The sequence below is a fragment of the Tachyglossus aculeatus genome, chromosome 14, assembly GCF_015852505.1.
Source record: "Tachyglossus aculeatus isolate mTacAcu1 chromosome 14, mTacAcu1.pri, whole genome shotgun sequence".
Classification (NCBI taxonomy): Eukaryota; Metazoa; Chordata; class Mammalia; order Monotremata; family Tachyglossidae; genus Tachyglossus; species Tachyglossus aculeatus.
Window position 1 is genome coordinate 13683698 of NC_052079.1, and position 24354 is coordinate 13708051.

General features: G+C 44.6%; 1 protein-coding gene across 2 annotated transcripts; it reads right to left on the reverse strand.

Annotated features, from left to right (window-relative positions):
• Positions 1-832: 832 nt before the first annotated feature.
• Positions 833-24353, reverse strand: LOC119937255 (E2F associated phosphoprotein). Of its 2 annotated transcripts, XM_038756927.1 has the most exons (7): positions 22776-24353; positions 19966-20033; positions 5443-5624; positions 4292-4387; positions 3967-4081; positions 2504-2614; positions 833-1379 (listed from the first exon to the last, which is right to left on the reverse strand). In XM_038756927.1, exons 1-7 carry the CDS (start codon positions 22851-22853, stop codon positions 1103-1105), a joined length of 927 nt encoding a protein of 308 aa, XP_038612855.1. In that variant the 5' UTR covers positions 22854-24353; the 3' UTR covers positions 833-1102. The 2 variants fall into 2 exon arrangements, with proteins under 2 accessions (XP_038612855.1, XP_038612856.1); XM_038756928.1 differs by lacking the exons at positions 19966-20033; positions 22776-24353 and adding an exon at positions 7892-8017.
• Between the last annotated feature and the right edge of the window lies 1 nt (position 24354).

Genomic DNA, 24354 nt, shown 5'->3' on the forward strand with positions numbered 1-24354 from the left:
CATACAGCTGTCCAGCAGGCAGAAGATGTGGGATTTCAGAGGAGACCTCAGTGCTTAGTACCTGATTAAAAACCCCAATTCTTATTAGATGGCAGGGCTAGCAAGCTAGATCTGGCAGTCATCCGCAGACAAGGGAATAAAGACAGGGCACGGCCTGGAAAAGTGCCTTGAGGGAGACACGCACGGTTAGGGGGTGGGAAGCAGAAGAAGAGCCACAAAAAGAGCCCGAAAAGGAATAAGTGGCCAGAGCGGTATGAGGAGAACCAGGGAAGAACTCTGACAGTAAAACCAAGGTTAGAGAATACATGAGCCCATTGTTGTCCAGCGCTTAGAACAGTGCTTTGTACATAGTAAGCACTTAATAAATGTCATTACTATTATTATTATTATTATTGGGTAGAGTCCATCTCTATATGTTAACAATTTGCACTTCCCAAGTGCTTAGTACGGTGTTCGGCACACACTAAGCGCTCAATAAATACAATTGAATGAATCAATCTGCAGCACGGCACAGCGGATACAGCCCGGGCGTGGGAGTCAGAGGGTCATGGATTCAAATCCCGACTCTGCCACTTGTCTAACGTGTGGCCTTGAGCAAGTCAGTTTTCACTTCTCTGTGTCTCAGTTACCTCATCTGTAAAATGGGAGACTGTGAGCCCTACATGGGACAGGGACTGTGTCGAACCCGATTTGTTTGTATGCACCCCAGCGCTTAGTACAGTGCCTGGCATAGTAAGTGTTTAACAAATACCATAATAATAATTATTATCTGGCTCCATTCTAGCAGAACCCGAAGGATCAGACACTCAAGAATGAGTCAATGAGGAACAGGGACGGCTGAAGCTGAGGAAAGTTTTATTCTAAACAGCACGACCAATAGGTGTCAAATCATTGCAGAATTCAGATTTGACAGCCCCGTGATTTCCAAACAGTCCATCATCAAGATGCCTGATGGTTATCACCATAGGTCACATTCATAAAGATTGAAAAATCATTCCTCCACATGACAATGGTAGTGCCAACTGGCACCTTAGAGAATAATAGTGTCCATATCTGAAATTCATACACAGCAGTACAGGTACACAGAATGACAACACTGCCGTTAGCAGTGGCTGGCTAAAACATTAAAGAAGTGGAAGACTTCATCTTTATCAAAAACTGCCACTTCGGTGGAACATTCGGTACATTTTACCGGGTGATAGATTTCTTCCTCCATGCCCTCCTGCTGTTCTGTAGCAGTCTGATTGCTGGACTCGTTCTTATTGCGTCCCCTCCTTCTTTTTCGGTTCACTGGCCCTCTGTACCTGAGAATTTCCTCTTTGTTAACCGAACAATTCATCACAAACATTGCTCGGTACTGAGTTTTGTAGGATTCATGCCTTGAAATGGGAGGAAGGAAAGCAAACGGTGTTAGTTGTGATTTGGCAAATATGGTGAGTGAGATTCACTCACCTCACTGAAATCACACAAACCTACGTGCTGGGGTAGATACAAGATAAGCAGGTTCCACATGGCGCTTGCAGTCTAAGTAGGAGGGAGAATAGATACTAGATTCCCATTCTGAAGAAGAGGTAACTGAGGCACAGAGAAGTGACTTGCCCAAGGTCACACAGCAGCCAAGAAGCATGACTGGGATTAGAAACCAGGTCCTTCTGACTTTTAGGCCTGTGCTCTAATCCTCTAGGCTTCGCGGCTTCTTTTATGTGATTCTTTCATTTAAAAAGTGCTGATTACTCCCCACACTACCTGTGGCTTGATGTTTTTAAACTATTTGACACAATTATGTCATTCTCAGTGTCTGTCACTATCAGTGTCACCCTGAAACCCAAAAAGACAACTACACAAATGTTCTTCCACATTGCCTTTCCTGTATTTCCAACACAGGAGATGTCTGCTCTGTTTGGGTAAAGCCATCATTTTTAAGACGGATTCAAAATATAATCTGACTTTTTTTAGCTTTCCCCCGTCAATAAACAGACAGTATTTTCTTCAGGACTATTCTGGGTTCTGACAGTGCTTTCCTTCTGTTGTAGATGCCTCTTGTAAATTGAATTACAGCTCCTTTTTTCATCGTCTTGCTTGCGCTTATTCCAATATAGCACTACTCACTCCCAGCAAGGGTTAGAGAGCTGCAGAGACCACAATAAGGCTCCAATCCCCTGCCTCCAGACAGAGCAGTCCCAAAAGAGAAACTCTTCCTCTGGAACTGGCTTTTTGGGACTTGACTTCTCTGTGCCTCAGTATCCTCAGCTGCAAAATGGGGATTCAACAGCTATCTTCCCTCCTACTTGCATGTGAGCCCCATGCGGGCCAGGGACTGTAACCAGCCTGATTAACATATTTCTATCCCAGCACACAGAACAGTGTTTGACACAGTAAGTGCTTAAAAATCATTTAAAAAAAAATTTAAAATAGATCCATTCTACTTCACCCCTGGCTTTTCTCTTCAAGGTATTTCAGTTTAAAATGCACTAAATTTGCCTTTTCCCCCCTTGTTCGTTACCTCTGACAGTCGAGGCACAGTGTGGTCATGCAAGCCGGGCAATTCAAGATGGCATCACTGGTGGGAACAACTGGCTGCCTGCGTGATCGCTGCGCTCTGAGACCGTGGTATCTGAAACAGAAAACACAAGCTGGGAAAAAGCTAAGATACAACACTGGAAGACTCCGCGCGTCTTTTACTACGGCATCGTTTCCATTTCAGCAAGAAAATACCGAGGAATTGCTCTAAAAATCCAGATAACTACAAAACCCCACTTAGGTTATCTGCCTGCATTACTTCCATTATGGCATCTAATCTAGCGAAGAAAGAACGTGCGGAGAGGCTAAGGCCACTCTCTTCCTCTATACAGTAGAGCACGGCCTCAGAGTAGAATAAGAGAAATTTGTCTTTGAGACATCATTTATCCCTTTTCCTTCCAAGGAAAAGTTCCTGTTTTCTTCTACCCTGAGATAAGTTCTATTTTTTATGTTTACACACAACAAAGAATTCGATTCCTCCTTTATTTCTTCTAAGGGCTTCTGAAGCACCTGCCTTCCTTCTCTCCCGAGGCTACCCTTCTTTTTCCAGAAACCACTTTCGTTTTTTCCCCTCACTTCAGCATTCCCAAAGTGGACAAAGATGTATAGAAAAGCAGCGTGGCTCTGTGGAAAAAGCCCAGGCTTGGGAGCCACAGGTCACGGGTTCTAATCCTGGCTCTGCCACATGTCTGCTGTGTGAAGTTGGGCAAGTCACTTAACTTCTCTGAGCCTCAGTTACCTCATCTGTTAAATGGGGATTAAGACTGTGAGCCCCACGTGGGACAACCTGATCCCCTTGTATCCCCCCCAGCGCTTAGAACAGTGCTTTGCACATAGTAAGTGCTTAACAAATGACATCATTATTATTATTTTTCTTTTTATTAGGGCTGTTCTTTTAAAGCAAAAATAATGTCATCTTACTCTTTTAAAAGCATCCCTAAGACGGTCCTGTTTTAGGAAAAACATGCAATTTTCGACAGATCTTGTGTGTTTTAAAAAAGCAAAAGGGATTATTTCTTGCTTTTAACATCAGGATTATGAAATCCCTCCATCAGGATTTCCTATTCATGCTCAATCCCAGGTTCAAAGAAGAAACAGAGAAGCAGTGTGGCCTAAGAGAAGTGGCTTGGCCTAGCGGAAAGAGCACGGATCTGGAAAGCAGAGGACCCGGGTTCTACTCCTGGCTCTGGCAACTGCAGGCTGTGTGAATCTGGGCAAGTCTTTTAACTTCTCTGTGCCTCAGTACCCTCAACTATAAAATGGGGATTAGATACCAGTTATTCCTCCTACTTAGACTGTGAGCCCTAAATGGGACAGTGCCTATGTCCAACCTGATTAACTTGTATGTACCCCAGCACTTAGAACAAAGCTTGATACAAGGTAAACCATTAATACTACTACTGCTAATAATAATAATAATAACAATAATAATTTTAACCACCTTACCCCCTTCTCTGTGCGTCCACCCAAGCCTGGTCTTTGTTGTCTTTTTCTGGATCGTACAGTAGTTCATCGTTTGTAAGGACCCGATGCTGCCGCTTCCTTTTCTTTTTAGGTGATTCTGCAAATATTAAGAGACAGAGAAAGCTAAAGACCATTTACGAAGGAAACTCTCTTTAGTCAACTACCTTATGGGCAGCATGAACTTTCCAAGATTTCTAATAATTCTGGAATGAAACTTTCAGAAATGAAAGTTCCAGAAATGAAAATTCCAGAATTTTCTGGAATGAAAATTTCTTGCTCAAATAGTCTAGGGGCCAAGGTCAGTTACCTGGTTGCTCTTCCTCCTCAGAATCAGAATCAAAGTAAATATCATCATAGTATTTTGAAGGACCGGCATCCGTTATTCCAGTTCCAGAAGAAGAAACTATTTTAAAATAAAAAGCCAAAAAAGAAAAGGAAATGCACTGAGTTGCATTACGAGACAAGGAGGAACCAAGCCAATATCCCTCCCTTCAATCTCCAGCTTCACAGCACCATTGCTCCTAGCTGGGTATGGATGATGGGCAATACAGGCGATCTCTAGGATCCTCAGGTTCTCGAAACCTAAAACGAACATGACACTATATAATGGAGTAATCAACCATGCGGAAGAACATCATCATCAATTGTATTTATTGAGCGCTTACTATGTGCAGAGCACTGTACTAAGCACTTGGGAAGTACAAATTGGCAACATATAGGGACAGTCCCTACCCAACAGTGGGCTCACAGTCTAAAAGGGGGAGACAGAGAACAAAACCAAACATACTAACAAAATAAAATAAATAAAAGAACATGAAGATTCAGCCACATTATCCACGAGGATGAAAACCTGACTTCCCCATCCTAAGTCAATTTTAGGGGGTAAATAGCCAAGCAGCACATTTCTGCCTTCATGCAAGGAGTCTGTGCTATTAGAGCAGAAACAGTCAACTGCCCCTCAAGAGTCACAAGAGAAAGTAAAAATAATCCTACAAAAGAGCAAGCATTTGAACAGTTTTCAACCAAGATCACCCCAGAAATGAGATGTACATTCGTTAGAGCATCCATAATGCTGTTATTCCCTTCACTAGACATGGGTTTCCTCCATTTGGCATTACACCCTGGTCTAGGATATCATTTCAGTGAATGAGCAAGGGTTCTTAAGCTTTTAATTTTTTTTTGGGGGGGGGAAGGATGCATATACCAAAAAAGGGGCTTTTTTCTTTTAAAAAAAAAATTGGCATGGTACATTTACCCCTGTCCTATTAGGACTAATACTGAACTTTACAGCTATTTTCTACTAAATGACAAATAACGTGCACGTCAACAGCACAGTAATCTGACGTAGTGCATTTTAAACTTTTACTTGATACCTACAGCAATTTAGGCTCAGGTCACCAGATATTTTTATTGAAAAAGACCACATCAGAATTCACATATTTAACTTAAGAGTCTTACCCGTTTCTGGAGGGGACAACTTGCCCTCCATAGTTTTTATGGTGGAATTTAATTCGGCTTCCATTTCCTTTTCGAATTCATCTTCACTGGACGATTCGCTTTCCCCCGTAAGACATTCTCTGATCAATTTGCGCTTTTGGTCGGGAGTCCCATGCAGCAGCACATCCACTTCATCTTCAGAACTACGACGGCATTTTAAAATACATCAGTGGAATTTCACCCCAACATATGGACGCTTTATCCAGGCTACCCACTATATGAACAGACACCCACCTACATGTGTAATTATTATGGCATTTGTTAAGCGCTTACTATGTACCAGGCACTGTTTTAAGCGCTGGGGTGGATCCAGGCAAATCAGATTGGACACAGTCCCTGTCCCACATGGGGCTCACAGTCTCGATCCCCATTTTGTAGATGAGGTAACTGAGGCACAGAGAAATAAAATGACTGGCCCGAGGTCACACAGCAGGAAGTGGCGGGGCGGAATTAGAACCCGGGACTTTCTGATTCTTATGCCCAATGCTCTATCCACTATACACACTCCCCGCTCCCGCGGCACAGCATATATAGCACATATATACTTGATAAGGACAGTCACCTGCTGTCCAAATCTTAAGACACCTGGGTGGAACAGGGCCTGGGACGGATCTGATGATTTTGTATCTAGACCTGCGCTTAAACAGTGTTGTGACATCAAGGACGTGCTTAATAAGTGTCATAATTTGCGGGCAGGGAATGCGTCCCCCAACTCTGTTGCACTGTACTCTTCCGAGTGCTTTGTAATCAATCAATCAATCAATCCATTGCCTTTGTACAGGGCTCTGCACATAGTAAGCGCTCAATAAATACCACAGATGATGAGATTGATGATGATGATGAACGGCCCATGCAGAGCTCTGAAGGGAAGAGTACAGATAATAATAATAATGATGATGAAGGCATTTGTTAAGCGGTTACTAACAATCAATCAATCATATTTATTGAGCCGCTTACTGTGTGCAGAGCACTGGACTAAGCGCTTGGGAAGTCCAAGTTGGCAACACATAGAGACAGTCCCTACCCAACAGTGGGCTCACAGTCTAAAAGTGGGAGACAGAGAACAAAACCAAACGTATTAACAAAATAAAATAAATAGAATAGATCCGTACAAGCAAAATAAATAAATAAATAAATAGAATAATAAATATGTACAAACATATATACATATATACAGGTGCTGTGGGGAAGGGAAGGAGGTAAGATGGGGGGATGGAGAGGGGGACGAGGGGGAGAGAAAGGAAGGGGCTCAGTCTGGGAAGGCCTCCTGGAGGAGGTGAGCTCTACGCTGAGAACAGTGCTTTGCACGTAGTAAGCGCTTAATAAATGCCATCATTATTATTAGTAGTAGTAGTAAGCACTGAATAAATGCCATTAAAAATGTCACTCCATTCATTCAATCGTATTTATTGAGCGCTTACTGTGTGCAGAGTACTGTACTAACCGCTTGCATTCATTCATTCAATCATATTAATTGAGCGCTTACTGTGTGCAGAGCACTGTACCAAGCGCTTGGGAAGGACAAGTTGGCAACAGATAGAGACGGTCATTCATTCATTCAATCGTATTTACTGAGCGCTTACCGTGTGCAGAGCACTGTACTGAGCGCTTGGGAAGTCCAAGTTGGCAACATCTAGGGCCGGTCCCGACCCAACAGCGGGCTCGCAGTCGAGAAGGGGGAGATTCATTCATTCATTCAGTCGTATTTACTGAGCGCTGACTGTATGCAACAGCACTGTACTAGGCGCTTGGGAAGGACAAGTTGGCAACATATAGAGACGGTCCCTACCCAACAGAGAAGCAGCGTGGCTCAGTGGAAAGAACCCGGGCTTTGGAATCCGAGGTCATGGGTTCAAATCCCGGCTCCACCGATTGTCAGCTGCGTGACTTTGGGCGAGTCACATCTCTGTGCCTCAGTTCCCTCATCTGGAAAATGGGGATGAAGACTGGGGGCCCCCTACGGGACAACCTGATCACCTTGTAACTTCCCCAGCGCTTAGAAAAGTGCTTGGCACATAGTAAGCGCTTATAAATCATCATCATCATCATCAATCGTATTTATTGAGCGCTTTCTATGCGCAGAGCACTGTACTAAGCGCTTGGGAAGTACAAACTGGCAACATATAGAGACAGTCCCTACCCAACAGTGGGCTCACTGTTATTAAGGACAAGCCTTAATAAATGCCATCATTTATTATTATTATACAGAGTTGTTCTAGACTGTGAGCCCACTGTTGGGTAGGGACTGTCTATGTGGTCAACTTGGAATTCCCAAGCGCTTAGTCCAGTGCTCTGCACGCAGTAGGCGCTCAATAAATATGATTGATTGATTGATTGATTGATTTAGAGCAGGTCCCTACCCAACAGCAGGCTTCACAGGGGCCTAGACGAGCCGAAAGCAAGGCCCCACCTGGTGAGGGCCGGCTCCTCGTCGCTGGGCTCCTCCACCACGTAAGGGTCGTAATCCTCCGGGAGCAGGGCCATGATGGCCACCGGCCTGCGGGCCACCAGGCCGGCCTCTCCTGTTGCCCACTTAGGCCAAACCCAAGCTCTGCGCATGCGCCGCCCCAAAGCGGCGGCCCGGAAGTGACAGCCACGGACCGGAAGTGGCCGCCATTTTCCCAACTGGCAGCCCATCCTCCTCCATCCATCAATCAGTCAAATTTATTGAGCGCCTACTGTGTGCAGAGCACTGGACTAAGCGCTTGGGAAGTCCAAGTTGGCAACCTAGAGAGACGGTCCCTACCCAACAGTGGACTCACAGTCTAAAAGGGGGAGGCAGAGAACTGAACCAAACATACTCACAAAATAAAATAAATAGAATAGATATGTACAAGTAAAATAAATAAATAAATCAATAAATAGAGAAATAAATATGTATAAACATATATACAGGTGCTGTGGGGAAGGGAAGGAGGTCGCGCACTAGTCACGAAGCACAAATACCCCCTGCGCTGGCGCCGACGGTTCAGCCTTCTTTAATGGCGGCCAGAAGCTGAAGTGTTCGCTTGTCATTAGAGAAGCAGCGTGGCTCAATCAATCAATCAATCAATCGTATTTATTGAGCACCTACTGTGTGCAGAGCACTGGACTAAGCGCTTGGGAAGTCCAAGTTGGCAACCTAGAGAGACGGTCCCTACCCAACAGTGGACTCACAGTCTAAAAGGGGGAGGCAGAGAACTGAACCAAACATACTCACAAAATAAAATAAATAGAATAGATATGTACAAATAAAATAAATAAATAGAGTAATAAATATGTACAAACATATATACATATATACAGGTGCTGTGGGGAAGGGAAGGAGGTCACGCCCTAGGCGCACTAGTCACGAAGCACAAACGCCCCACTGCGCTGGCGCCGACGGTTCAGGCTTCTTTAATGGCGGCCAGAAGTTGAAGTGTTCACTTGTCATTAGAGAAGCAGCGTGGCTCAATCAATCAATCGTATTTATTGAGCACTTACTGTGTGCAGAGCACTGGACTAAGCGCTTGGGAAGTCCAAGTTGGCAACCTAGAGAGACGGTCCCTACCCAACAGTGGGCTCACAGTCTAGAAGGGGGAGACAGAGAACAAAACAAAACATATTAACAAAATAAAATAAATAGAATAAATACGTACAAATAAAATAAATAAATGGAGTAATAAATATGTACAAACATATATATAGGTGATGTGGGGAAGGGAAGGAGGTCACGCACTAGGCACACTAGTCACGAAGCACGAACGCCCCACTGCGCTGGCGCCGACGGTTCAGCCTTCTTTAACGGCGGCCAGAAGCTGAAGTGTTCGCTTGTCATTAGAGAAGCAGCGTGGCTCAATCAATCAATCGTATTTATTGAGCGCTTACTGTGTGCAGAGCACTGGACTAAGCGCTTGGGAAGTCCAAGTTGGCAACCTAGAGAGACGGTCCCTACCCAACAGTGGGCTCACAGTCTAGAAGGGGGAGACAGAGAACAAAACAAAACATATTAACAAAATAAAATAAATAGAATAAATACGTACAAATAAAATAAATAAATGGAGTAATAAATATGTACAAACATATATATAGGTGATGTGGGGAAGGGAAGGAGGTCACGCACTAGGCGCACTAGTCACGAAGCACAAACGCCCCACTGAGCTGGCGCCGACGGTTCAGCCTTCTTTAATGGCGGCCAGAAGCTGAAGTGTTCGCTTGTCATTAGAGAAGCAGTGTGGCTCAATCAATCAATCAATCAATTGTATTTATTGAGCGCCTACTGTGTGCAGAGCACTGGACTAAGCGCTAGGGAAGTACAAGTTGGCAACATAGAGAGACAGTCCCTACCCAACAGTGGGCTCACAGTCTAAAAGGGGGAGGCGGGGAACAGAACCAAACATACTCACAAAATAAAATAAATAGAATAGATATGTACAAGTAAAATAAATAAATACATAAACAAATAGAGTAATAAATATGTATAAACATATAAACAGGTGCTGTGGGGAAGGGAAGGAGGTCGCGCACTAGGCGCACTAGTCACGAAGCACAAACGCCCCACTGCTCTGGCGCCGACGGTTCAGCCTTCTTTAATGGCGACCAGAAGCTGAAGTGTTCGCTTGTCATTAGAGAAGCAGCGTGGCTCAATCAATCAATCGTATTTATTGAGCACTTACTGTGTGCAGAGCACTGGACTAAGCGCTTGGGAAGTCCAAGTTGGCAACCTAGAGAGACGGTCCCTACCCAACAGTGGACTCACAGTCTAAAAGGGGGAGGCAGAGAACTGAACCAAACATACTCACAAAATAAAATAAATAGAATAGATATGTACAAGTAAAATAAATAAATAAATCAATAAATAGAGAAATAAATATGTATAAACATATATACAGGTGCTGTGGGGAAGGGAAGGAGGTCGCGCACTAGTCACGAAGCACAAATACCCCCTGCGCTGGCGCCGACGGTTCAGCCTTCTTTAATGGCGGCCAGAAGCTGAAGTGTTCGCTTGTCATTAGAGAAGCAGCGTGGCTCAATCAATCAATCAATCAATCAATCAATCGTATTTATTGAGCACCTACTGTGTGCAGAGCACTGGACTAAGCGCTTGGGAAGTCCAAGTTGGCAACCTAGAGAGACGGTCCCTACCCAACAGCGGGCTCACAGTCTTAAAGGGGGAGGCAGAGAACAGAACCAAACATACTCACAAAATAAAATAAATAGAATAGATAGGTACAAATAAAATAGAGTAATAAATATGTACAAACATACATACATCTATACAGGTGCTGTGGGGAAGGGAAGGAGGTCACGCACTAGGCGCACTAGTCACGAAGCACAAACGCCCCACTGAGCTGGCGCCGACGGTTCAGCCTTCTTTAATGGCGGCCAGAAGCTGAAGTGTTCACTTGTCATTAGAGAAGCAGCGTGGCTCAATCAATCAATCAATCAATCGTATTTATTGAGCACCTACTGTGTGCAGAGCACTGGACTAAGCGCTTGGGAAGTCCAAGTTGGCAACCTAGAGAGACGGTCCCTACCCAACAGTGGGCTCACAGTCTAAAAGGGGGAGACAGAGAACAGAACCAAACATACTCACAAAATAAAATAAATAGAATAGATAGGTACAAGTAAAATAAATAAATAAATCAATAAATAGAGAAATAAATATGTATAAACATATATACAGGTGCTGTGGGGAAGGGAAGGAGGTCGCGCACTAGTCACAAAGCACAAACGCCCCACTGCGCTGGCACCGACGGTTCAGCCTTCTTTATTGGCGGCCAGAAGCTGAAGTGTTCGCTTGTCATTAGAGAAGCAGCGTGGCTCAATCAATCAATCAATCAATCAATCAATCGTATTTATTGAGCACCTACTGTGTGCAGAGCACTGGACTAAGTGCTTGGGAAGTCCAAGTTGGCAACCTAGAGAGACAGTCCCTACCCAACAGTGGGCTCACAGTTTAAAAGGGGGAGACAGAGAACAGAACCAAACACACTAACAAAATAAAATAAATAGAATAGATATGTACAAATAAAACAAATAGAGTAATAAATATGTACAAACATATATACATATATACAGGTGCTGTGGGGAAGGGAAGGAGGTAAGATGGGGGGATGGAGAGGGGGACGAGGGGGAGAGGAAGGAAGGGGCTCAGTCTGGGAAGGCCTCCTGGAGGAGGTGAACTCTCAGCAGGGCCTTCAAGGGAGGAAGAGAGCGAACTTGGCAGATGGGCAGAGGGATTGGGCATTCCAGGCCCGGGGGAGGACGTGGGCCGGGGGTCGGTGGTGGGACAGGCGAGAGCGAGGTACGGTGAGGAGATTAGCGGCAGAGGAGCGGAGGGTGCGGGCTGAGCTGGAGAAGGACAGAAGGGAGGTGAGGTAGGAGGGGGCGAGGGGATGGATGGACAGCCTTGAAGCCCAGGGTGAGGAGTTTCTGCCTGATGCGCAGATTGATTGGGTAGCCACTGGAGATTTCTGAGGAGGGGAGTGATATGCCCAGAGCGTTTCTGGACAAAGGTAATCCGGGCAGCAGCACGAAGTATGGATTGAAGTGGAGAGAGACACGAGGATGGGAGATCAGAGAGAAGGCTGATGCAGTAGTCCAGACGGGATAGGATGAGAGCTTGAATGATCAATCAATCAATCAAATTTATTGTGCGCCTACTGTGTGCAGAACACTGGACTAAGCGCTTGGGAAGTCCAAGTTGGCAACCTAGAGAGACAGTCCCTACCCAACAGTGGGCTCACAGCCTAAAAGGGGGAGGCAGAGAACAGAACCAAACATACTCACAAAATAAAATAAATAGAATAGATATGTACAAGTAAAATAAATAAATAGAGTATTGGTTTTGTTTGGTTTTGTTCTCTGTCTCCCCCTTTTAGACTGTGAGCCCACTGTTGAGTAGGGACTGTCTCTATATGTTGCCAACTTGGACTTCCCAAGCGCTTAGTACAGTGCTCTGCACACAGTAAGCGCTCAATAAATACAATTGATGATGATGATACAGTATTAAATATGTACAAATATATATGCAGGTGCTGTGGGGAAGGGAAGGAGGTCACACACCAGGCACACTAGTCAGGAAGCACAAATGCCCCACTGCGCTGGCGCCGACGGTTCAGCCTTCTTTAATGGCGGCCAGAAACTGAAGTGTTCACTTGTCATCATCACCATCAATCGTATTTATTGAGCGCTCACTATGTGCAGAGCACTGTACTAAGCGCTTGGGAAGTACAAATTGTCATTAGAGAAGCAGCGTGGCTCAATCAATCAATCAATCAATCAATTGTATTTATTGAGCACTTACTGTGTGCAGAGCACTGGACTAAGCGCTTGGGAAGTCCAAGTTGGCAACCTAGAGAGACAGTCCCTACCCAACAGTGGGCTCACAGCCTAAAAGGGGGAGACAGAGAACAAAACCAAACATACTAACAAAATAAAATAAATAGAATAGATAGGTACAAGTAAAATAAATTGAGTAATAAATACGTACAAACATATATACAGGTGCTGTGGGGAAGGGAAGGAGGTCACGCACTAGGCACATTAGTCACGAAGCACAAACACCCCACAGAGAACAGAGAACAGAACCAAACATACTAACAAAATAAAATAAATAGAATAGATATGTACAAGTAAAATAAATAGAGTATTGGTTTTGTTTGGTTTTGTTCTCTGTCTCCCCCTTTTAGACTGTGAGCCCGCTGTTGGGTAGGGACTTTCTCTATTTGTTGCCAGCTTGTACTTCCCAAGCACTCTGCACACAGTAAGCGCTCAATAAATACGATTGATGATGATGATAGAGTAATAAATACGTACAAACATATATGCAGGTGCTGTGGGGAAGGGAAGGAGGTCACGCACTAGGCGCACTAGTCACGAAGCACAAACGCCCCACTGCGCTGACGCTGACGGTTCAGCCTTCTTTAATGGCGGCCAGAACCTGAAGTGTTCACTTGTCATTAGAGAAGCAGCGTGGCTCAATCAATCAATCAATCAATCGTATTTATTGAGCGCCTACTGTGTGCAGAGCATTGGACTAAGCGCTTGGGAAGTCCAACTTGGCAACCTAGAGAGACACTCCCTACCCAACAGTGGACTCACAGCCTAAAAGGGGGAGACAGAGAACGGAACCAAACATACTAACAAAATAAAATAAATAAAATAGATAGGTACAAGTAAAATAAATAAATAGAGTAATAAATATGTACAATCATATATACAGGTGCTGTGGGGAAGGGGAGGAGGTCACGCACTAGGCGCACTAGTCACGAAGCACAAACGCCCCACTGCGCGGGCGCCGACGGTTCAGCCTTCTTTAATGGCGGCCAGAAGCTGAAGTGTTCACTTGTCATTAGAGAAGCAGCGTGGCTCAACAAATCAAACAATCAATCGTATTTATTGAGCATCTACTGTGTGCAGAGCACTAGACTAAGCGCTTGGGAAGTCCAAGTTGGCAACCTAGAGAGACGGTCCCTACCCAACAGTGGGCTCACAGCCTAGAAGGGGGAGACAGAGAACAAAAACAAACGTATTCACAAAATAAAATAAACAGAATAGATATATACAAGTAAAATAAATAGAGTAATAAACATGTACAAACATATATACATATCTACAGGTATATATACGTAAGCCACTAAGCCACGCTGCTAGTCAATCTGGATCACGGTTCTGGAAATCTCTATAAGCGTATTTGGCATCTTTCTTGCTATGGGGAATTCTTCCAAAAGGTCCGTGGTCATTGAAGCAGGAATCAAACACCTCGTCGACGGCCTTTTCCGCGGCTTCTTTGATAATTCATTATCGACCTTGGGCGTCTTCAAAGCTGAGGGCAAGAGGCAGGGCCATCCTAACCACCCTAAAGGTGGACAATGGCCTGCTGCTTTCACGTCCGGGATGTAACTTTGTGTCGCCTTAATAATAATAATTATGGCTTTTGTTAAGCGCTTACTGGGTGCCGGGCACTGTACTAAGCGCTGGGGTGGATTCCAACCAGTCAGGTTGGACACAGGCCCTGTCCCTGTCTAAATCCCTGTTTGAGGGATGAAGGAACTGAAGCACAGAGAAGTGAAGCAGCGTGGTTCAGTGGAAAGAGCCCAGGATTTGGACTTCTAGACTGTTAGCCCACTGTTGGGTAAGGACCGTCTCTATATAATAATAATAATAATAATAATAATAATAATAATGTTGGTATTTGTTAAGCGCTTACTATGTGCAAAGCACTGTTCTAAGCGCTGGGGTAGGTACAAGGTAATCAGGTTGTCCCACGAGGGGCTCACAGTCTTCATCCCCATTTTACAGATGAGGGAACTGAGGCCCAGAGAAGTGAAGTGACTTGCCCAACGTCACACAGCTGACAAGTGGCGGAGCCGAGATTTGAATCCACGACCTCTGACTCCAAAGCCCGTGCTCTTTCCACCGAGCCACGCTGCTTCCCCTATATGTTGCCAACTTGTACTTCCCAAGCGCTTAGTACAGTGCTCCGCACACAGTAAGCGCTCAATAAATACGATTGAATGAATGAATGAATTTGGAGTCAGAGGTCATGGGTTCAAATCCCGCTACGCCACTTGTCGGCTGTGTGACTTTGGGCAAGTCACTTAATTTCTCTGGGCCTCAGTTACCTCATCTGTAAAATGGGAATCGAAACTGTGAGCCCCCCGTGGAACAACTTGATCACCTTATAACCTCCCCGGCGCTTAGAACAGTGCTTTGCACAAAGCGCTTAATAAATGCCATTATTATTAGTATTATTATTAAGTGCTGGGGTGGATTCCAGCCGGTCACCTTGGACTCCTTCCCTTCCCCCCTGCACCTGTATATATGTATATATGTTTGTACATATTTATTACTCTACTTATTTATTTATTTATTTTACTTGTACGTATCTATTCTATTTATTTTATTTTGTTAGTATGTTTGGTTTTGTTCCCTGTCTCCCCCTTTTAGACTGTGAGCCCACTGTTGGGTAGGGACTGTATATGTTGCCGACTTGTACTTCCCAAGCGCTTAGTACAGTGCTCTGCACACAGTAAGTGCTCAATAAATACGATTGATTGATTGATTGATTGACACAGGCTCTGTCCCAGGTGGGGCTCCCAGTCTCAATCCCTGTTTGACGGATGAGGGAACTGAAGCACAGAGAAGTGAAGCAGCGTGGCTCAGTGGAAAGAGCCCGGGCTTTGGAGTCAGAGGTCATGGGTTCAAATCCCGGCTCCGCCACTTAGCTGTGTGACTTTGGGCAAGTCGCTTCACTTCTCTGGGCCTCAGTTCCCTCATCTGGAAAATGGGAATTAAGACTGTGAGCCCCCTGTGGGACAACCTGATCACCTTGTAACCTCCCCGGCGCTTAGAATAGTGCTTGGCACATAGTAAGTGCTTAATAAATGCCATTATTAGTATTATAATTTGCCCAAGGCCACACAGCAGACAAGTGGCGGAGTTGGGATTAGAACCCATGACCTGCGTGGCTTGGTGGAAAGAGCACGTGGCTTGGGAGTCCTGGGTCCTAATCCCAACTCCGCCACTTGACAGCCGTGTGACCTTGGGCAAGTCACTTAACTTCTGGGTCTTAGTTACCTCATCTGTAAAATGGGAATGAAGGCCGTGAGCCCCACCTGGGACAGCCCGATTACCTTGTATCTACCCCAGCGTTTAGAACAGTGCTTGGCACATAGTAAGCGCTTAACAAATACCAACATTAATATTATGACCTTCTGATTACCAGGTCCACTATACTACGCTGCTTCTGGGCGGACCAGATTCGGGCTGTGACCCGAGCATGGCATCAGCAGGAGAAGCAATGTGGCTCAGTGGAAAGAGTCCGGGCTTTGGAGTCAGAGGTCATGGGTTCAAATCCCATCTCTGCCACTTAGCTGTGTGACTTTGGGCAAGTCACTTCACTTCTCTGGGCCTCAGTGACCTCATCTGGAAAATGGGAATTAAGACTGTGAGCCCCCTGTGGGGCAACCTGATCACCTTGTAACCTCCCCAGTGCTTAGAGCAGTGCTTTGCACATAGTAAGCGCTTAATAAATGCCATTATTATTATTAGGAGACAGCGGTGGTGCACAGCCTCGGGCCAGAAGAGGCTTGGCTGGATTTTTTTGCCTTTTGAAAACTTGAACTGTGACCCAGCGCCCCGATACCAGAACTCTTCCTCCTTCGGAGCGTGAATGCACAGCTCGGCTGCTACTCCTTGCGCATTGTTGTCCAGTGGTATGGAGTGCGTGGGAAAACAAGCACATCCAGAGCCCAGAGGGATTGCGAGAAATTATCCAAGCGCCACCCCTTTTTATGAGCGGGAGACATTCCTGAATAATACAATGTGGAGAGCACGAGAGAAGCAATGACCCAAAAATGCTACCGCACAAGTCACCCAGAAGTCATTCGTGCAGTAGGATTTCCTCTATTTTATTTTGTTAATATGTTTTGTTTTGTTGTCTGTCTCCCCCTTCTAGACTGTGAGCCCACTGTTGGGTAGAGACTGTATATGTTGCCAAATTGTACTTCCCAAGTGCTTAGTACAGTGCTCTGCACACAGTAAGCGCTCAATAAATCCGATTGAATGAATGAATTCACTGAGCAGCATCTGTGGGCAGGCCGCTGTACTGGTGCTCCCAAACTGTGCTGAGCACCTATTGTGTAGAGTACTGGGTGTCTTAAGTGTTGGGGAGAAGGATGGATCCTGGCCCGCAGGGGATTCATAGCCTTGAGAATACAGGGTGAGGGACACATGAGGAATGTTTGAAGTGAGGCAGTAAAGCAGATTAACACAAGGATAACAATAAATGTAAAGAAAACAGCAGGCTCATCACCACTCAGGGCCATCCAAAGTCCAACATTTACAATCACTTGTGTGGTCTACTGGATACAGCACAGGCCTGGGAGTTGGAAGGTTCTGGGTTCTAGCCCCAGTTTCACCACTCGCTGGTTGTGTGACCTTGGGCAACTCATTTAACTTCTCAGTGCCTCAGTTGCCTCATCTGTAAAATGGTCATTAGGACTGTAAGCTCCATTTGGGACATGGACTGTCTCCGAACTGATTATCTTGAATCTACCCCGGCACTTAGAACGGTGCCTGGCCATAGTAAGCACTTGACAAATACCGCAATTATTATTATTGTTGTTCCAACATTCAAAATGGGCAGCCATTCCAGCTTCTCCCTTCCATGTAGAGTGTAAGCTCCATTGTGGGCAGGGATCACATCTACCAACTCTATCGTACTGCACTTTCCCAAGCACTTAGTACAGTGCTCTGTACACAGTAAGTGCTCAATAAATACCACTGATTGATTCCTGAGGTGGTCCTTAAATAATAGGGTATGTAAGATATGTATAGAAGTAGGATGGGAGGTTGAGGAAACAAAAGTGCACAGATGGTACATAAATGGTAGGTGGTGGGATATAACTTTCCTGGTCTGTGGAGAAACAGCCCGCTGTTGGGTAGGGACTCACTATATGTTGCCAACTTGTTCTTCCCAAGAGCTTAGTCCAGTGCTCTGCACACAGTAAGCGCTCAATAAATACGATTGAATGAATGAATGAATGAAATACATTCCTACTTCGGCTTCTTTTTATCCCACTCCAGCAGGGTAAAATGGAACCCTCTCATAAAGACGCTCACTCTATAATGATGATGGGGTCCACTGCTTCCATGGGATTTGCACCAGTAGCAGAAGCAGCGTAATTCATTTCACTCATATAGCTTTTACGGACAGTGAATATGGCTGAAACTAGCTCACCCTGCCCTTTGGTGTAGGGAAAGAGAGGTGGAGCCAAGAGGGCAGCTCCACCTCTTTTTTTTCCGCCAGCAAGAGTGATGAAATTGTCACCGCTGTTTTTCTCATCCTCTGGTATAAGAAGCTGGACACGGGCTAGGAGCTTCTCAGTTCAAGCAAGGGACTGGGGAGATTTGAAATGGCAGACTGAATGATGTGTGGCCCCAGAAAACCATGGTGATTCAAACCTGGAACCATGGCCGGCAGCGAAGAACAACCCATTATTACAATATGGATCTGGCACCAAGGCTTAACCTAAACTGCCAAACGGCCTGCCTGTAGTTGGAATTTCTAATCATTACACTCCAACGAGGTGTTGTTGTTGTCCCGTCCCCCCCCCCCCCCCCCACTGGATTGAAACTGGGACCACTTTACTGGCAATAATGTTGTGTGGAATTAAGAAAAACACCCAGAAGCCAATCAATAATTTTATGGAGGTCCCAGCAGTCCCGACCGAACCAAACACCCGAATTAGATAATGATCAAAATCTCCTTTTAATTGCTAACACAAATGGAAAACATCCCAACAGAGAATACTTAAGGACAAGGTTTTCCAGATAATAATTAAAACCACTAAGGTTTACAACTGTCAGAGCCAAGCTGAGCGTTTGATTAACCAGTGTCATGGGATTTAAGTCACGTGGCCTACCTGGAAGCTTTGCTTGGGGAAAATGCTGGGAAAGAGTTTAGTCTAAGATAACCCCAAATTAAGATAATAATTATTATTTACCCACTCTAGCATTTAAGCCACGTGGCCTAACTGGAAGCTTTGCTTGGGGAAAATGCTGGGAAAGAGTTTAGTCTAAGATAACCCCAAATTAAGATAATAATTATTATTAACCCACTCTAGCATTTAAGCCACGTGGCCTATCTGGAAGCTTTGCTTGGGGAAAATGCTGGGAAAGTTTAGTCTATGGAGACTAAACTTCTAGACTGTGAGCCCGCTGTTGGGTAAGGACTGTCTCTATGTGTTGCCAACTTGTACTTCCCAAGCGCTTAGTACAGTGCTCTGCACACAGTAAGCGCTCAATAAATACGATTGATTAATTGATAACCCCAAATTAAGATAATAATTAGTATTAACCCACTCTAGCTTCTTTTTTACCTCAGGTACAGCCTAGATTGAGAGAAGCAAATTACCACAATAAAAATATCTCCTGTGTGGGTCTCAGACAATCTTTCTCAGCCACAGGATGCTCAAAATTGCTGGGTTCTCGGCTTCCCTGCACCTTCAGTTAGCTAAAAAACCAGTTCCCTCCCAGAATGTTTCATACAAGCCTGGGGACTTTTGGGGGTAAGGGGCTGGGGTACGGCCAGGAACCATGTCTTTTCCAGACCCGACGTGCTAACGGCAGACTTTGTCATGGTTGACTTCATTTCTGATGCTTTGGCAGAGTTCATTATCATGGTGTCTTATCAACAGAGCTGCTGGTAGACTTGTGGATGAACCACAAGCCTGATTCTTCAGCATCAGCCTCAAGATCATAAAACCCATGATGGGGTGCCTCACAAGGAGGATTAAGGCCAATCCAAATAGGCACGCAGTCCCATTGCAGCGCGGCCTAGGAAAGCCTAGTGGATACGGGACAGCCCTGGGAATCACAAGAACCTGGGCTCTAATCCCAGCTCCACTTACTTGTCTGCATCAAGTCACTTCACTTTTCTGTGTCTCAGTTACCTCATCTGTAAAATGGGTTTTAGTACTACGAGTCCTATGTGGGACATGGACTGTGACCAACCTGGTTAGCTTGTATCTTCTCCAGTGTTTAGTACATTGCCTGGCACATGGTAAGCCCCGGAGAAATACCTTAAAAAAATAAGTAACACCGGTGTACATTTTGCAACATATCATTTCACTCTTCAGGGGCCCACTTAACTGTTCTATTAATTTTTCTTCCAGTTGAAAAAGGTCATTTCAGGAACTTTTCAAGGTCCAACCCATCACTGGAGAGAGAGGACATGACAAGGACAACGCATTCTAAGAACACTTTAGAGAGGTCACATATCAGGAGCCTAGAATTTGACCAAAGAGAAGGGTGAGTTATTAAAAGGCTAATATATTCATACAAGCTGTTCTCTCACTTCTAGATCTCAGCTAGTAAGCATGTGGTTTATTCATTTCAAAGAGGATCCTGGTGAAAATAAGCTTTTTTTCTGTATTTGGAAAAAGCACTAAAAATTACATATATTTCCTATAGTGGCTCCTTCTCAAATACTGAAACCACAAAAAATAAAACTCTGTGGAATGGCTACCCTATATCGTGTCAATTTCTAGGCAAGGTCAAATTCACAATCTACTCCATCTTCATCAATGAGTAAATTCAGAGATTTGTAAATTCCTCAAAGGCAGGGGCCAAGTATGCTACTTTTATTGACTCCCATTTCATTTTCCCACCCTATTCACTGTTCTTTCAGCATCACTTATGTGCTTGGGCCAGTACCTAGTTAAGCACTTCTATACCCCACCTCCTGTTCCAAAGCACTTGTTTATACATCCTTAAACTCTGCAGCTTCCCTCATCTGTGATTTTTCAAAAAATCTCTCCCCCACTAGACTGTAAACTCCTTGAGGGCTGGGATCACTTCTGCCAACTCTACTGTACTGTGCTCTCTTCGAGGTATCTAGTAAGCTCTGCACGCAGTAAAAGCTCAATAAATACCATTGATTTTTGATGTTGATAATATTACTTTACTTCTTTCCCTTTAAGACTCCTCCTCCACTCCCTCTTTGAGGACACAGGAAGGCTGGAGGCATCTACAACAGCAAGATTGCAGTGTCTGAGTAAGTAGGGATTTGGAAAGCACGTGAGAGCAGAGCAGCTGGAGGGCTTTAAAGCCAGACTGACAGAGGCACAGATAGTTTTTAGATTTCCTAAGACAGCACTGCCTGCTGTGTTGTTTTCCTGCCTGAGAAAACGGTAGGTGGGAGAATGCTGCAACTGATAGCAATAACTGGAATCTGAGAGTCCTAAATATGGGTTGGGGTATTGTGGTTTCATCTTTGGCTTATGTTGGTGGAGGGCTGCTGCAGTTAGTAGGGGAGGGTTCCTAAAGAAAGCCATCTGCTTGAGGGAGAACTTAATCACCCTAGAATTACCTCCAGGACTGACAGTTAAGTCAGACCCGCATTGGCGCTATAGTTTCCTGTTAGGTAGGTTGGCTTTTCCTTGGATTTATCGTAATAAAACTATCTCCTTTATTCTCCCCTTTCCTCCGTCTGAATACATTTGATTTACTGCATAAAGAATGCTGTTTGAAGTTCAGGTTTCAACTGATCAAAGTGGTAAACGGATGCCGAGCACACAAACCTCAAACACCTCCCTGAGAACACTGGAGAGAGTTAAGAGTAGGGAAGGCTATTCAAGACCAGAATCATTTCCTAATGCATGTGGAATATCACAAACAATTTTAGGAGCCTAAAAACAGAAATCTTGTTATTGTCAAGGAGAGACTATCCCATGAACAAAATACTTTTCAATAGATGAACTGACCTCTCGTACCGAACAAATAATACAATAATGTTCTTTATTTTGGATCAGAAAAGCTGTGAAAAACATGGGAGAACCTAGCCTGAGGGATTACGTGTCCCTCTGTCTTGCTTCTCCTATTAAAGTGTAGGTTCAAGGGCAGATACTCATTTTTTAAGTAGAAGCAGCATGGCTTAGTGGATAGGGCCCGTCAGAAGGACCTGAGTTCTAATTCTTTTTCCACCATTTGTCTGTGGTACGACCTTGGGCAAATCACTTAACTTCTCTGTGCCTGTTACCTCATCTGTAAAATGGGAGTTAAGACTGTGAACTCCGCATGGGACATGCGTGTCCAACCTGATTATTCATTCAATCATATTTATTGAGCGCTTACTGTGTGCAGAGTACTGTACTAAGCACTTGGGAAGTACAAGTTGGCAACATATAGAGACGGTCCCTACCCACTGATTATCTTGTATCTACCCCAGCTCTTCAAACAGTTTAAAAAATGGCATTAAAAAAAAGTGGATTCCAGCTTCCCGGGCCGATCTCATTGCCCGGAGGGCCTCAACCTGTGCAACTTGAAGAGGAGGAAGATTAATTCAGAAAATGCTTAGAGAGAGTAAAGGTCAATCAATCAATTTTATTTATTGAGTGGTTACAACGCACAGAGCACTGTCCTAAGCACTTGGGAGAGTAAAATATAACAGAATTAGCAGACATGTTCCTGCCCATAACAAGCTTGCAGTCTAGAGGGACAATGGTCAATTCTTTGCCTTGGTCCTAGCCAAGCTACAGGATAGAAACCTTGCTTCATGGGGCTCGATTTGAGGATCAGCCTACATTAGGCTCTGGCATGGTACCTTAACACTAGAGAAATGATTTGTTGGGAGGCTGAGGGAGAGAGAACAGAAATCAGTCAAGGTACAATTTCCATCGACATCTACGTATGGTAGCACTGTACGGTTGCCCTGCTGAAAGACAGCAGCCGTTGATGTGATAAGGTATTAGCCACGGTCACGGAGAATGAAGTGGTTAGGGCCTTAAGTCTCAGATATTTAAGATTCAACAAGTATTTAATACCTGAATTTTTGTTAATTGACGCAAGTCTTCTGTTCTGCCTTTCTGCAGTCTATACAGGATAATCTTCTTGATTGCCATTATGTCTTCCTCCTCTACCCCTCACTTCCAACAGTTTCCAAGCAGGACACAACAGGGAAAACCCAGTTAACTGAGCCTTTGATTAACCACAGGTCATCAAGATGTTTCCTACTTGAGAATTAAACGGGCTCTCCTGTTATAATGTGTAATATAAAACTGTGCAAATCTAAATTACAGACTACTCTGTGGGTGAACATATTTATATAATACAGCACCTGAATAGGGTCGTAACCTTGCCTGGAATGACACAATATTATATAAGCACAGCGGGGCATTTTGATCCTCTGTCAGAGTGAGGGGAATCCATCAGTGAAGTCTTATCTAATACTACAGGTGTGAATTGAGTCCTCGAGCCCAAGAAGCTGAGCCTGCCAACCCCTTTGCCCAAGACAATGAAAACTGACAAACCATCCCAAAATAACACCAACTGTAGCACAGCAGCTTACCAGAAATAGTCAGCATTTTGTATTTTTAGTTTCTAAACTCACTGCTACTTAGCATTTCCACAGCACTTTACATTTTCAAAGCACTTTACAAACATCTGTTATTCCTCATAACACCCCTGTGAGGTAGGTGAGTCCACCTTCTATAGCTGGAGAAACTGAGGCAGAAGCAACATGGCCATGGTCGACAAAGGCAGGCAATGAAGGAAGAGCTACGTTAAACTCAGCTCTGGTTCTCAGACCAAAGCTCATCCTACTAAGTGTACGTTTCACTCCTGCATATCCCCAGAGAAGTGGAAATGGAAGAACACACGCCAATTCCCAGCCGGAGGCAATAGAAAAGTAACAGCTTAAATGGCGAGAAAATGAGATGAAAAACCTCAAGAAAACATTTAGCTATTACAACAGCCAGGCAACAGAACGCAGTTGCTGAAAGAAATCATGATCCTGCATACCTGGAGAGATCTGCAGCTGAGCTCAGGAATGGTTTAAAAAATGTAAACAAGCCTGCTACAATTCAGAAGAAATAAACCAGCTGACCCTGTAGAGGTGGTTTTTCTCACCGAAAGGATTGCTGCCTTCGGAAACACAGGCGGTTAGAAAAGACAAGGGAGCGGGTCCAAAGTGAACCCACATCGACCACGAAATTAGTAAAGTCCTAAAAATGTTCATTCACACTGAGAAGGCAAACTAATGAAACTTTACTCTTGTTCTCAAGCTCTCTATAGAGAAACCGAGCTCTTCCCCAGTAACACGGTTCCCTCTGGTCTGCTCTTGTCCGCCAGCTGACGGGGGGATCGGGTCCACACCTGACTGATAGGTGGGTGGGTCCAGGGTAAAATTCAGGCCACTGCAATCCTGTTTTCATCGGCGATTCCTTTTTCTAGCACTACGTACCTACCTTGCCCTATTCAAATCCCACTTGGAACCTGCTATGGGCCTGAGGGTGTGCGGTTATTGTCTTGTGAGCGGGTTGGTGCTCTGTGTAGTCTCCTGAAATATCATTTCTGAAGGGTAAACAAGAATATAACAAAGGAAAGGCAGATTCCAGAACTCCA

Excerpts from the sequence above, each read along its gene's own strand:
- LOC119937255 (XM_038756927.1), bottom strand. The coding sequence starts at position 22,853 with ATGGCAATCAAGAAGATTATCCTGTATAGACTGCAGAAAGGCAGAACA. Across the intron at positions 5,625-19,965 it reads AGAAGATACAAGCTAACCAG|TTCTGAAGATGAAGTGGATG; the intron begins GTTGGTCACAGT and ends ATGCCGTCGTAG. Across the intron at positions 2,615-3,966 it reads GTGGACGCACAGAGAAGGGG|ATACCACGGTCTCAGAGCGC; the intron begins GTAAGGTGGTTA and ends TTTCTGTTTCAG.